This window comes from Scyliorhinus canicula, chromosome 20 (genome assembly GCF_902713615.1).
Source record: "Scyliorhinus canicula chromosome 20, sScyCan1.1, whole genome shotgun sequence".
NCBI lineage: Eukaryota > Metazoa > Chordata > Chondrichthyes > Carcharhiniformes > Scyliorhinidae > Scyliorhinus > Scyliorhinus canicula.
In genome coordinates, this window is record NC_052165.1 from 27,331 (window position 1) to 40,085 (window position 12,755).

General features: G+C 43.1%; 1 protein-coding gene across 3 annotated transcripts in view; it reads left to right on the plus strand.

Moving 5' to 3' along the window:
• The window catches only part of mcat (malonyl CoA:ACP acyltransferase (mitochondrial)), a 33,682-nt gene extending 26,900 nt beyond the window's left edge, over positions 1-6,782 (plus strand). The window contains exon 6 of one of the 3 annotated variants that reach the window (XR_005458343.1): positions 5,934-6,119. Coding sequence is in view for 1 of the 3 variants with exons in the window: in XM_038780708.1 (XP_038636636.1) it covers positions 5,934-6,356 (423 nt within the window). In the remaining 2 variants the exon portion in view is untranslated. The other 2 variants (XR_005458344.1, XM_038780708.1) reach the window with 2 other exon arrangements.
• The last annotated feature ends 5,973 nt before the right edge of the window (positions 6,783-12,755 follow it).

Here is a 12,755-nt window from a genome sequence, read left to right on the forward strand (position 1 = left end):
ACTCCATCGATTTAGAAAAGTCTGGTCCTGGGACAGCATGCTGACGTCAGGAGGAGGCTGTCTGCCGCACTGGCCCTGGGCCTGTGGGGGCGTGCATGTATGGGATGGCCTGCATTCTTGAAAGCCAAGTGCAGCAGGCATTTTTAAAACCCACTCGCGGCGATTGAGCACTTCCCACAATCGGGAACGCCGCAACGGTTGCTCCACAACCACCAGTGGGTTGCAACCCTGAGTTTGAAAATGACTGTATTAGATTGTTTTAAGTTTCAGACGGGTCAGGGGTGGTTAGGTGAGCGGTGGGAAGGCCAGCCACTCTATTTAAAGAGTCAGTCTGCCTTCAAACTCAGGTTTGATGAATAATTTTGTCGTTAAGGATCCTCTTTGAAGGAGTGATCACAGCATGCTCGAATTTCAAATTCAGATTGAGCAAGAGGACAGAATGCCATATTAGAGTTTTAACTTTGGGCAGAGGTAATTATACCACGCAGAGGACAGTTGGCCCAAGTTGACTGGCCACAAATAATAAGGGTAGGACAGTTGAGGAACAATGCAGATGTTCAGGGAGATATTGAATACCTCTCAATTAAAGTATATTTCTGACAGGAAAAGGAATTGTAAAAGGGAGAAAAAGTTCAGGGCACGCGACAACACAGAATTGCCGAGCAGAAACTTACAGCTAAGTTCCGCACGCATGAGTGCGGCCTCAACCGGGATCTTGGATTCATGTCGCATTACATCCACTCCCCACCATCTGGCCTGGACTTGCAAAATTCCACCAACTGTTCTGGCTTGAGACAATTCACTCCTCTTTAACCTGTGATTATCCCTCTCTCTGGATCTGTAATGATTTGATTACCTGCAAATTCTCGCATTCCAAGCATTGTCCGGCATCGCTGACTTTGTCTATATAAATGTTTCTGGATCATACCTCTCCATTCACCTGAAGAAGGAGCTGCGCTCCGAAAGCTCGTGTTTGAAACAAACCTGTTGTACTTTAACCTGGTGTTGTAAGACTTCTTACTATTAAAGGAGGTGGCAGCAGAGATAGTGGATGCATTGGTTATGACATTTCAGAATTCCTTGGATTCTGGAAAGATCCCGGTGGATTGGAAACATGCTAATGTGATGCCCCTATTCAAAAAGGGAAAGAGGCAAACAGTAGGAAACTATAGACCGGTTAGCTTGACCTCTAGTGAGGAAGTTGCTGGAATCAATCATTAAAGAGGAGATGGCTGAACTTTTGGAAAGACAAAGCTCAATCCACCGTTGTCAGTATGGTTTTAAGAAGGGTGAGTCATGCTTGACAAATTTGCTTGAGTTCTTCGAGGATGTAACCAGCAAGGTGGGTAATGGGGAACCTGTGGAAGTGGTATATCTCGACTTCCAGAAGGTGTTTGACAAGTTGCTGCATAATAGACTGATCCAAAAGGTGAGATCGCAGGGGTTGGGGGTAGAGTACTGATTGGATTGAGGATTGGGTGACTGACAAAAAGCAGAGGATCGGGATAATTGGGTCCTTTGATGGCTGGCGAATTCTAACTAGTGGGGGTGCCGTAGGTGTCAGTCCTCTGACCTCAACTGTTCACAATCTATATAAATGATCTGAAAGCAGCCACAGATTGTAACATAGCAACATTTGCATATTATACTAAAATAGGTGGGAAAGCAGGCAGTGAAGAGAAGATGAAGATTTTACAGACAGATATAGATAGACTAGGAGATTCGGCCAACATTTGGCAGATGGAGTTTGATGTGGGTAAGTGTGAGGTTATCCATTTTGGCCGAAAAATAGAAAAGCAAATTATCTGAATGGAAATCAGATTTAAGATGCATCTGGGCAGAGAGATCTGGGTGTCTTTGTTCACGAATCGCAGATAGTCAGTATGCAGGTACAGCATGTCATTAAAAAGATAAGTAGAATGTTTTTATTGCAAAAGGATTGGAGTATAAAAGTAGAGAAGTGTTGCTGCAATTGTATAGGGTGTTGGTGAAACCACATCTGGAGTATTGTGTCCAGTTTTGGTCTCCTTATTTGAAGAAGGATGTGGTGGCATTGGAGGCAGTTCAGTGGGGGGTCACCAGATTGATTCCTGGGATGAAAGGGTTGACGTATGAGGAAAGATTAAACAGTTTGGATTATAGTCGCTGGAGTTTTGAAGGATAAGAGGGGATCCGATCGAGGTATATAAAATACTAAATAGGATTGATAAATAAACGTAGACCAAATGTTCCCCCTTCTGGGGCAATCTAGAATGAGGGGTCACAGATATAGGCTGAGAGGCGGTAGATTTAGAACTGAGATGAGGAGGAACTACTTCTCGCAGAGGGTAGTGAATTTGTGGAACTCGCTGCCACATAGTGCGGTGGAATCTGAGTCATTAAATGTTTTCAAGAAGGAGATAGATATTTTTCTGATTTTAAAAACGGGTTAAAGGGATATGGGGAACAGGTAAGGAGGTGGTTTTGGTGCAGGAAGAAATCAGCTATGATCTGATTGAATGGTGGAGCAGGCTCAAAGGGCTGAATTGCCGATTTCTCCTTGTTCCTATGTTCCTAAACTCGCTGGCAGGGGAGCATAAAATCAGGCCCACTCGGTGACCTCTAACTGCCATTTTAGGTGTCTGTTTCCAATTGTAGAATAATTCATACTGTATTTTATCAGGATGATCATATAGCTTCAGAGTCAAAATTAATGGTTCCTTTTCTGATGCTACTGCTCTTGATCTGAACTGTTCAGTTTAAGACCATAAGATATATAGGAGCAGAATTAGCCCACTCGGCCCATCGAGTCAGCACCGGGCCTTGGAAAGAACAGCCTACTTAAGCCCACACCTCCACCCTATTCCCGTAACCGAGTAACCCTATCCCCATAACCCAGTAACCCCATCCAACCTTTTTTTTTGGATACCAAGGGCAATTTAGCATGGCCAATTCACCTAACCTGCACGTCTTTGGACTGTGGGAGGAAACCGGAGCACCCGGAGGAAACCCACGTAGACACTGGGAGAAAGTGCAAACTCCACACACACTGACCCGAGGTCAGAATTGAACCCGGGTCCCTGGAGCTGTGGTTTCTACTCTTCCTCCATGATTTTAGTGCCACAACTTCATACGTCAATTGAATAGTTTGAGGCGATTTGTGGATGACCTCATTGGATTTAAATGCTCTGCCTAAAAATGTGTCAATACCGGTGTAGGTGGGGGTGTTTGGTATCCGAGAAACATACTGCACAGGAGGAGGCCATTCTGTCGGTACCTGTGCTGTCTCTTTGAAAGAATAGTCATGCTGAGTCCCACATCGCTGCTTCCATAACCTTGTAATTGCCTCCTCATCTTCAGTCACTTGTCTAACTCCCTTTAAAAATTACTCTTGCAATCAGTTTCCTCCATCTTTTCGGGGACAGCATTCCAGATCTTGACAATTCTCTCAGTGAAAACATATCTCCTCATCTCTCCTAGAGATCTTTTTTCCAATTATTTTGAATCTATGACCTCTGGTCCATTCAACGGAGATCATTTATTCTCTATGTACCCCATCAAAATCTCTCGTGGAAATCTATGTTCGGTAACCTCCTAGCTTTTTCTATTCTAGGAGAACATTCCTAGCTTGTCCGACCTCTCCTCATAACTGAAGTTCCTCAACCTTGGTAAACCTCTGTCGCACCGTCTAAGACCTTCACATCTGCAATGTGGTGCCTTGAATTGTCCACAATACTCCAGCTCAGCTGACTGGTTTAGAAACTGCTAGGATAATTTTTTTCTTTTGTGTTCTATTCCTCTGTTTATAAGTTTTTATAAGTTGAACGCCCATGGTATTAAGGGTAAGATCATGGCATGGATAGAGGATTGGCTGATTGGCAGAAGGCAGAAAGTGGGGATAAAGGGGTCTTTTTCAGGATGGCAGCCGGTGACTAGTGGTGTGACTCGGGGTCTGTGCTGGGACCACAACTTTTCACAATATACATTAATGATCTGGAAGAAGGAACTGAAGGCACTGTTGCTGAGTTTGCAGATGATATAAAGATCTGTAGAGGGAAAGGTAGTATTGAGGAAGCAAGGGGGCTGCAGGAGGATTTGGACAAGCTAGGAGAGTGGGCAATAAAGTGGCAAATGAAATACAATGTGGAAAAATGTGAGGTTATGCACTTTGGAAGGAGGAATGGAGGCAGAGACTATTTTCTAAATAGGGAAATGCTTAGGAAATCAAAGGGACTTGGGAGCCCTTGTTCACGATTCTCTTAAGGTTAATGTGCAGATTCAGTCGGCAGTTATAAAGGCAAATGCAATTTAGCATTCACGTCAGAAGTGCTCAGATACAAGACCAGGGATGTACTTCTGAGGCTGTATAAAGCTCTGGTCAGACCCCATTTGGAGTATTGAGAGCAGTTTTGGGCCCCGTATCTAAGGAAGGATGTGCTGGCCTTGGGAAGGGTCCAGAGGAGGTTCACAAGAATGATCCCTGGAATGAAGAACTTTTCGTATGAGGAACGGTTGAGGACTCTGGGTCTGTACTCGTTTGAGTTTAGAAGGATGAGGGGGGATCTTATTGAAACTTACAGGATACTGCGAGGTCTGGATAGAATGGACGTGGAGAGGATGCTTCCACTTGTCGGAAAAACTAGAACCAGAGGACACCATCTCAGACTAAAGGAACGATCCTTTAAAACAGAGATGAGGAATTTCTTCAGCCAGAGGGTGGTGAATCTGTGGAAGTCTTTGCCGCAGAAGGCTGTGGAGGCCAAATCACTGAGTGTCTTTAAGACAGAGATAGATAGGTTCTTGATTAATGAGGGGATCAGGTGTTATGGGGAGAAGGCAGGAGAATGGGGATGAGAAATTGTAAGCCATGATTGAATGGCAGAGCAGACTCGATGGACTGAGTGGCCTAATTCTGCTCCTATTTCTTATGGTGTTGTGTCTTATAAATCCAAGCTTTTTATAAACTTGTTCTGCCACCTTTAAGGATTTGTGTATATGGACTCCAAGGTTACTCTTCTCATCTCATTCAAAATGGAGTCATTTATTGAAATCTCATGCTTCTCCCCATTTCATCATTTGAAGTCTCTTGTCAAGCTTTACCATGCTGCTATGTTTTGTATCATTTACAGCCTTTAAAGTCTTGTTCCGTACATCCAAGTCTATCAACAGAATTTTACAGCCGCTCCCGCAGATGGGATTTTCTGCTACCGCTGAAGTTAACAAAATTTTGAAAAGCTTATTGCAATTTTTCAGCTCCACCCCTCCTGCAATGGGGACTTAAAATTCCACCTATTCTTTGTAAAAATTGAAAAGAGTAATGGTGCCAAAACTAACCCTGGGAAACAACTGCAAACCATTTCTACGTCTGAAAAACAACCAGGCAGCTTTACCCTGTGCTCCTGGAACTAATTTATATCCACCACTTTCCCCAGAATCCACAGACTTCCATCTTCTTAGCAATTGTGTGACACATTGTTGAATACCTTTGAAAAGTTCACATAACCACACGATCCTGATCAACCCTCTCTTATTATTTCACAAAATAATTCAATCAGGTTAGTCAGTCACAATTGTCTAACAAATCCAAGCTATACTTGATAAGCCATGTCTCTCCAAATGAAATTTAATCTTGTTCATGATGATTTCTTATAACTTTCTACCGCCAATGTTTGGCTGTGGATTTTCCTTTTCTCTTTTCTTGAATAGTGATTTAACAATAGCAATGTTCCAGTCCTTTGGCTGCATTCAGAGGACTGAAGGATTGTAGCCATTGGCTCTGCTATTTCTATTGTTGCTACTTTCAGCAACTTGGGATACACCAACCAGACCAGATGACTTACCAACTTCCAGAAATATTAATCTTTGAAATCATAAACATTTTGGCTGTTATAACAAAAAATTCTGAAAGTACCCTGCAGTGATGAGACTCAAAACATACTTTCTTTTCGACACAGGCTCTTAAATATTTGCAGCAGAATTCCCGAAAGTTTCATTTTCTGCGGGCAAAACTGCTCCCAGTCAGCGGTGCTTTCCACACGAGCCTTATGGAATCAGCAAGTCAGCCACTCCACGAAATCTTGAAGAGAATCAACATTGAGAAACCATTAATATCTGTCTACTCCAATGTGGATGCCAAAAAATACATGAACAGTAAGCACATTCAGCGACTCCTAGTGAAACAGCTGGTATCGCCTGTAAAATGGGAACAAACAATGCATGCTATGTATGAACGCCAACAGGGGACTGACTTTCCAAACACTTATGAGGTAGGTCCGGGGAAACAGCTTGGGACCATGTTGAAAAACTGCAACCTGAAGGCTTGGAGATTCTACAAAAATATAGATGTGAAAATAAAGGATGTGACTGAGGAAGAATGAAGTATTTTAAATACCTTTGTGCAGAAAGACTGGTGAAGGAACTATTTTGCTCTCAGTTCATCTCAGCTTTTTACCAGATCTGCTGCAATGCCATCAGGGTGAAACCAATTTCTACAACTTGAATTGATAGAAATTCCTTTCTGTGCAATCCTTAATGACTTTAAAAATGTGCTGGGATGAACTGTGAAGTTGTGGACTGTTCTGAGATATTATACAAAATTGAAATCTGCTCGGAATTGTATTGTCAGCCTGATCATGAGGACTGACCAGATATTACGTTGCCAGATAGTCTAAATTACAAACAAGGAAATGCTTGGATGGAAACTCTCATCTCAGGAACTGTGGCTTTAATGTGCAGATTGGTCACTGTAATGTTTCTAAAACTATTAAAATGGTGGAGACACACGATTACATTTCTTACATGAAGGAAATTTTCAGATATAAATTGCTTTCTATGCCAAGATAATTTTTAGAATTTGCCTTGTCCACAAAGTGAGTTGTGATTGCAACGCTATTTGGATTTCTTTGGAAAGAATTAACTTTGGTGTCTAAATTGTGTTTTTTATTATTTCTGTCTTGTGGCAAGTGCATGGTTTCTGCAAACAAACTTAACATATCCACCCCAAATCTGAATTCCTGTATGTGGCATGAGGTAGTGCTCAGGATGAATGGATATTCCCTCATTTCAGTCTCAATCTCTGGATCTCATATGGAATGTCATTGTCAGTCATGTTCCCCACTGTGCCAACTGTATGCAGATCCAAAATTAATAGTTTAAATTTTACAAAAGCAGCAAGATATTGAGGCTACATATTACATTACAATACACAGAATTACATTGTTTTCAGCCCAGTTATTCTATGCTGGTGATTACGCTTTCTACCCGATTTCATCTCACCCCATCAGCATACCCCTGGTGTTCTCTTAAATGCATCTGTGACTCTACTAAGTGTAGGAGTGAGTTCAACATTCTTACCTCCCATTCAAATTACAATATTTAATATTGCAATATTTTAAAGTTACAATAGGTGTTAAATGCCCTTAATAGAATGTATTACAGTTTGATAATAAATGAAAGGTGTTTGTAGACTTCCACGATTCTGTATGTGACAGTCATCAATTTCCAGTCCACCCATGGAGTTCAGCCCTCTGGTTTTAATTCAAGCCTTTGGGACAAGTCTTCCCAAACCGATGCAGGGTAAAATCTCTCAAATCAGAACTGCTAAATGTCTAATTAACCGCACCAAAGTGGGGCAGGTGGTTGCACATCTTCCAACTCTTGTATCCACCTGTAATTTTGGCTAAGGAAAAAAAAATAGAAGGTGTAATATCACACACGTGTCCTAATTAATTTCTAGATCAGTCAACCTTGATGTGACATTTTAGCTCTCCGCTTCCACTAATAAAGGTGGTAAGGAATGACCACTTCCATTCCTCTTCGCTATTTTACTGTGAGATAAAATACAGCAATTTCCCTCTTTCATAGTATGAATATACTGGGAGTACAAATGTTACAAATTAACTGTTTAAAGCCCAAAGAACAATTCAGCACAGGTCCTTCAGCCCTCCAAGCCTGTGCCGATCACGTGTCCTATCTAGACCAACCGCCTGTATCCTTCTATACCTCGTCTGTTCATGTGCCTATCCAGATAAGTCTTAAAAAGCCGCAAACGTATCTGCCTCCACCACTTCATTTGGCAATGCATTCCAGGCCACCACCACCCTGTGTGTAAAAACACTTCCCCCACACATCTCCACTGAACCTTTCCCTCCTCAACTTGGACTTGTGCCCCTTGTAATTGTCATTTCCGCCCTGGGAAAAGGCCTCCAACTGTCCACCCTATCTATACCCCTAATAATTTTATAAACTTCTATCAAATCGCCCTTCAGCCTCCGTCTCTCTAGGGACAACAATCTCAGCTTATTCAATCTCTCCTCATGGCTAATACCCTCCATACCAGGCAACATCCTGGTAAACCTTTTCTGTATTCTCTCCAAAGCCTCCAAGTGGTTCTGGTAGTGTGGTGACCAGAAATGGACACAGTATTCCAAATGTGGCCAAATTAACGTTCTATATAATTGTAACATAATTTTTGAGCTTTTATATTCGATACCCCTTCCTATGAAGGCAAGCATGCCATATGATTTCTTTACCACCATTTCCAACTGTGCTGCCACTTTTAAGGATCTGTGGACCTTCATGCCCAGATCTCTGTCTCTATGCTCCGGGTTAAATTCCATCTGCAGTTTCTCTGCCCAATTTTGCGGCATATCTATATCCTATATCCGTATAATCTGACAATCTTCATCACTATCTGCAACTCCTGCAATCTTAGTATCATCCGCAAACTTGCTAATCAGATCCGCTACGTTTTCTTCCAAGTCATTTATATATATTACAAAGAGCAGAGGTCCCAGTACTGATCCCTGCGGAACACCATTAGTTACAGACCTCCCTATGGAAGAACACCCTTCCATTGCTACCCTCTGTCTTCTATGGCCAAGCCAGTTCTGAATCCGTCCAGCTAGTTCACCCCTGACCCCATGTGATTTAATCTTTTAACACCAGCCTGCCATGAGGGACTTTATCAAATGCTTTACTAAAGTCCATGTAGACAACATTCGCAGCCCTTCCCTCATCAATCATTTTTGTCACCTCAAAAAATTCAATCAAATTAGTGAGACATGACCTCCCTCGTACAAAACCATGCTGACTGTCACTAATAAGACCATTCACTTCCAAATGTGCAGATCCTATCTCTGAGAATCTTTTCCAACAATTTCACTATCCCTGACGTCAAGCTCACTGGCCTATAATTAACTGGATTATCCTTGCAACACTTCTTAAATAACGGTAGTGTTGGATATCCTCCAATCCTTTGGGATCCCATCTTTGGCCAATGAGGACACAAAAATTTCTGTCAAAGGCCCAGCGATTTCATCTCTTGTCTTCACAGTAATTTGGGATAGATGCCATCTGACCCTGGGGATTTGTCTACCTTAATTATTAACTGTTTTGACTTTGCACAGTCAGTTGTTGGAGATGCTTTATACAGTGCCTTAATTTGTAATGGTAGCCAAGTTATATGTCGGACACAAAATGATGATGAGGAGAAATTAACGTGCTAAATCAGAGTGCCCCCTCCCCCAGTGCTACCCTAACCCTAACTCTTCCCCCACCCAATGTGTGCCCCCTCCCTGGGGTGCCCATTCTGGTGCCCAGCTCCCTTCCTCTCTCTGTGACTCTGGCCCCTCCCGCGCCGCTATTTTTTTTAATGGTTGCAGCTTTTTGTTTTACAAGTTTGGTGGGGGGGTTTATTCATTTTATTCATTTAATTTTTATTTCTTTCATTTATTTTATTCATTTTATTTATTTTTTTTTCTTACAAGTCCGGGGGTGGGGGGGTTTTATTTGATAACATGTTACAGGAAAATAATGCAGAACTTTGGACAGTTGGAGACGCCATACTTTCCGACACCGGAAGGCTTCACCTTCATCCAACAGGTTCCATTGGATGAGCGTGTACGAGGGCCAAAGGGACCCAAAGCCATTTCATCCATTTTTATCATCAGCAAACAAGGTAAGAGAAAATGGTGGGTCGCGCAGGTCGGCCGGCGTGGATCGAGAAGGTCGGCCGGCGTGGGTTGCGAAGGTCAGTCGGGTTGGGTCCCGAAGGTTGGCCAGTTGGTAAAAATGGGTGCCCGGAAAAAAAGTTTGAAGAACACTGGACTAGAGGACTGGGAAATCTTTAGGGGGCAAACACAAAGCTACGAAAAAAATCTACAAAGAGTAAGATAGATTGAGAGAGTAAACTTGCTCAAAATATATATAAACATATATAAAGACAAAGTCAAAGATGCCAGACAATGCTTTGAATGCGACCATTTGCAGGTAATTAAGTCTTTACAGATCCAGAGATAGGGGTAACCCCAGGTTAAAGAGGTGTGAAGTGTCACAAGCCAGGACAGTTGGTATGATTTTGCAAGCCCAGGCCAGACGGTGGGGGATGGATGTAATGCGACATGATCCAAGGTCCCGGTTGCGGACGTACTCGTGTGCGGAACTTGGCTATAAGTTTCTGCTCGGCGATTTTGCATTGTTGCGTGTCCTGAAGGCCGCCTTGGAGAACACTTACCCAGAGATTAGAGGCTGAATGCCTTTTGACTGCTGAAGTGTTCCCCGACTGGAAGGGAACATTCCTGCTAAGCGATTGTCACACGATGTCCGTTCATCCGTTGTCGCAGGGTCTGCATGGTCTCGCCAATGTACCATGCTTCGGGACATTCTTTCGTGCAGCGTATGAGGTAGACAATGTTGGATTAGGGTTTGGGTCAATGTTTAACTTGTCTATTAGGAAGCTTTATTGACTCTTAAGAGATAAAAGGGGCCTGATGGTTGTGGTGATCACAAGTTAACCAGATGCAACACAACTGAGCGACCACTAGAGGGAGCACGGGAGAGCCATATAAATAGATCAGGACAGGAAGTGAGGACACACTCTTCACAGCAGGCGGGCTGGTAAGCAGGACACACAGCAAGCAAAGCTGGTAGTTAGCACTGGAAGGTAGTTCTAGGTCGAGCTCTGGAAACTGAACGAACTCACAATAAAGCATCTTCTCCACACTTGAGACTACGAGCTTTATTAAGACACGAGGAACAACACATGGTACCAGCAGTGATTTCAGGACGCTTACGACAGGACAACTCAGCTGCAGATACAGAAAGCACAAAATGGCATGGAAATCTCCTACTGGACATTTGACTGGGGAAGACATCGCTAATTCGAGGATGTGGCATGGATACCCACCTCAGCTGGACACGACTGGTAATGTAAGAAATGTCTGGAAAAGGTTTAAACAAATGTTCGATTTTTATCTCATAGCTAATGATGTAGCAGAAGCCTCAGACAAAATTAAAATAGCAATTCTCATCGAAGGGCCTGTCAATAGGAAAGTGTATAATGGATTTAAACACTCAAAAGGTGAAGACAGGAACAGCTTACAAACGTTACTAAACAAATTTGAAGAGTACTGTGAGAAATTTGCACAGCAAGGCATGCTCACAGTCCAAACTGCACAGAGACTGAGTGATGCAAGACTTAAAAAATCACAAAAAGATCAGGAAATCGCGAATGCACAGTACAGATCAAAAAGAAGAAATAACATGAATTTTTCACAAAGCCAAAACGCTGAAATCCAGTACAGATCGGAAAGAAAAGGTAACTTACAACTTTTAGAAAGAAAAAACGCTGAAATCCGCGATAAAATGGCGTCGGAGCACATTTTGCAGTCTCTGGTAAGCAAAGAACTACAAATCGCATCTGCGCATGCGCCGGAACCGGAAGTCGCGCATGCGCAGTTTACAAAAGATCGCGGCGCCGATCGTTATGCGCATGCGCAAGCCGCGCATGCGCAGTCAAAAAAAGTCTTCGTCGCGGACCGTCATGCGCATGCGCAAGCCGCGCATGCGCAATGGACACCGAACCGCACAAGGAAAGAAAGCCGATTTGCGCATGTGCAAGTTGTTCCTACGCGTGACGTCATGACGTCTGAGAATCCTGACCACGCCCACTTAAAAGGGAAATGCCCGAAAATTGAAAACAAGACGCTTAAAGTGGTAAAACCAAATTTTCTTGCCTCAGAACACAGAAAAACGCCTGAACTTAAACCAACAGTGAAAAACAACTTGCACAAAACCTGGGAAAAGGCTGCCTTCACCACACACAGTGAAGCGAACAAAAACAATTCCGAAACAACAAAAGATGATTTGTTTTTCGACGATTACCTCTCAGACCTGACTGAGTCAGTCGGATATGCTTATCACAGCATCAGCGACACGGTCGCAAAGCACAACACGAACCAACTCGTGGTAGATGAATCCAACCAAGATGATTTGGTTTTCAAAGAATACTACTCAGACATGGCTGAGTCAGTCGGATATGCTTATCACAGCATCAGCGACACGGTCGCAAAGTTCAACACGAATCAACTCGTGGTAGAAGAATCCAACCAGGATGATTTGGTTTTCGAAGAATACTACTCAGACACAGCTGAGTCAGTCGGATATGCTTATCACAGCATCAGCGACATGGTCGCAAAGTTCAACACGAATCAACTCGTGGTAGAAGAAGCCAACGAAGATGAAATGGGTTTCAAAGAATACTACTCAGACATGGAGGAGTTATTTGGACATGCTGATCACAGCATCAGCGACACCGTTGCAAAGCTCAACACGACTCTACTCATGGTGGATGAATCCAACACCATGGTGCCATGGCAGCTCGTCGATACATTGGATGACAGCAATACCCAAGACGAAGACGACGCCACACAGAGAGCACAGGAAGACTCCACGGAGCGAGCGATGACAGGCTCCACAGTTCGAGTGATGAAAGACGC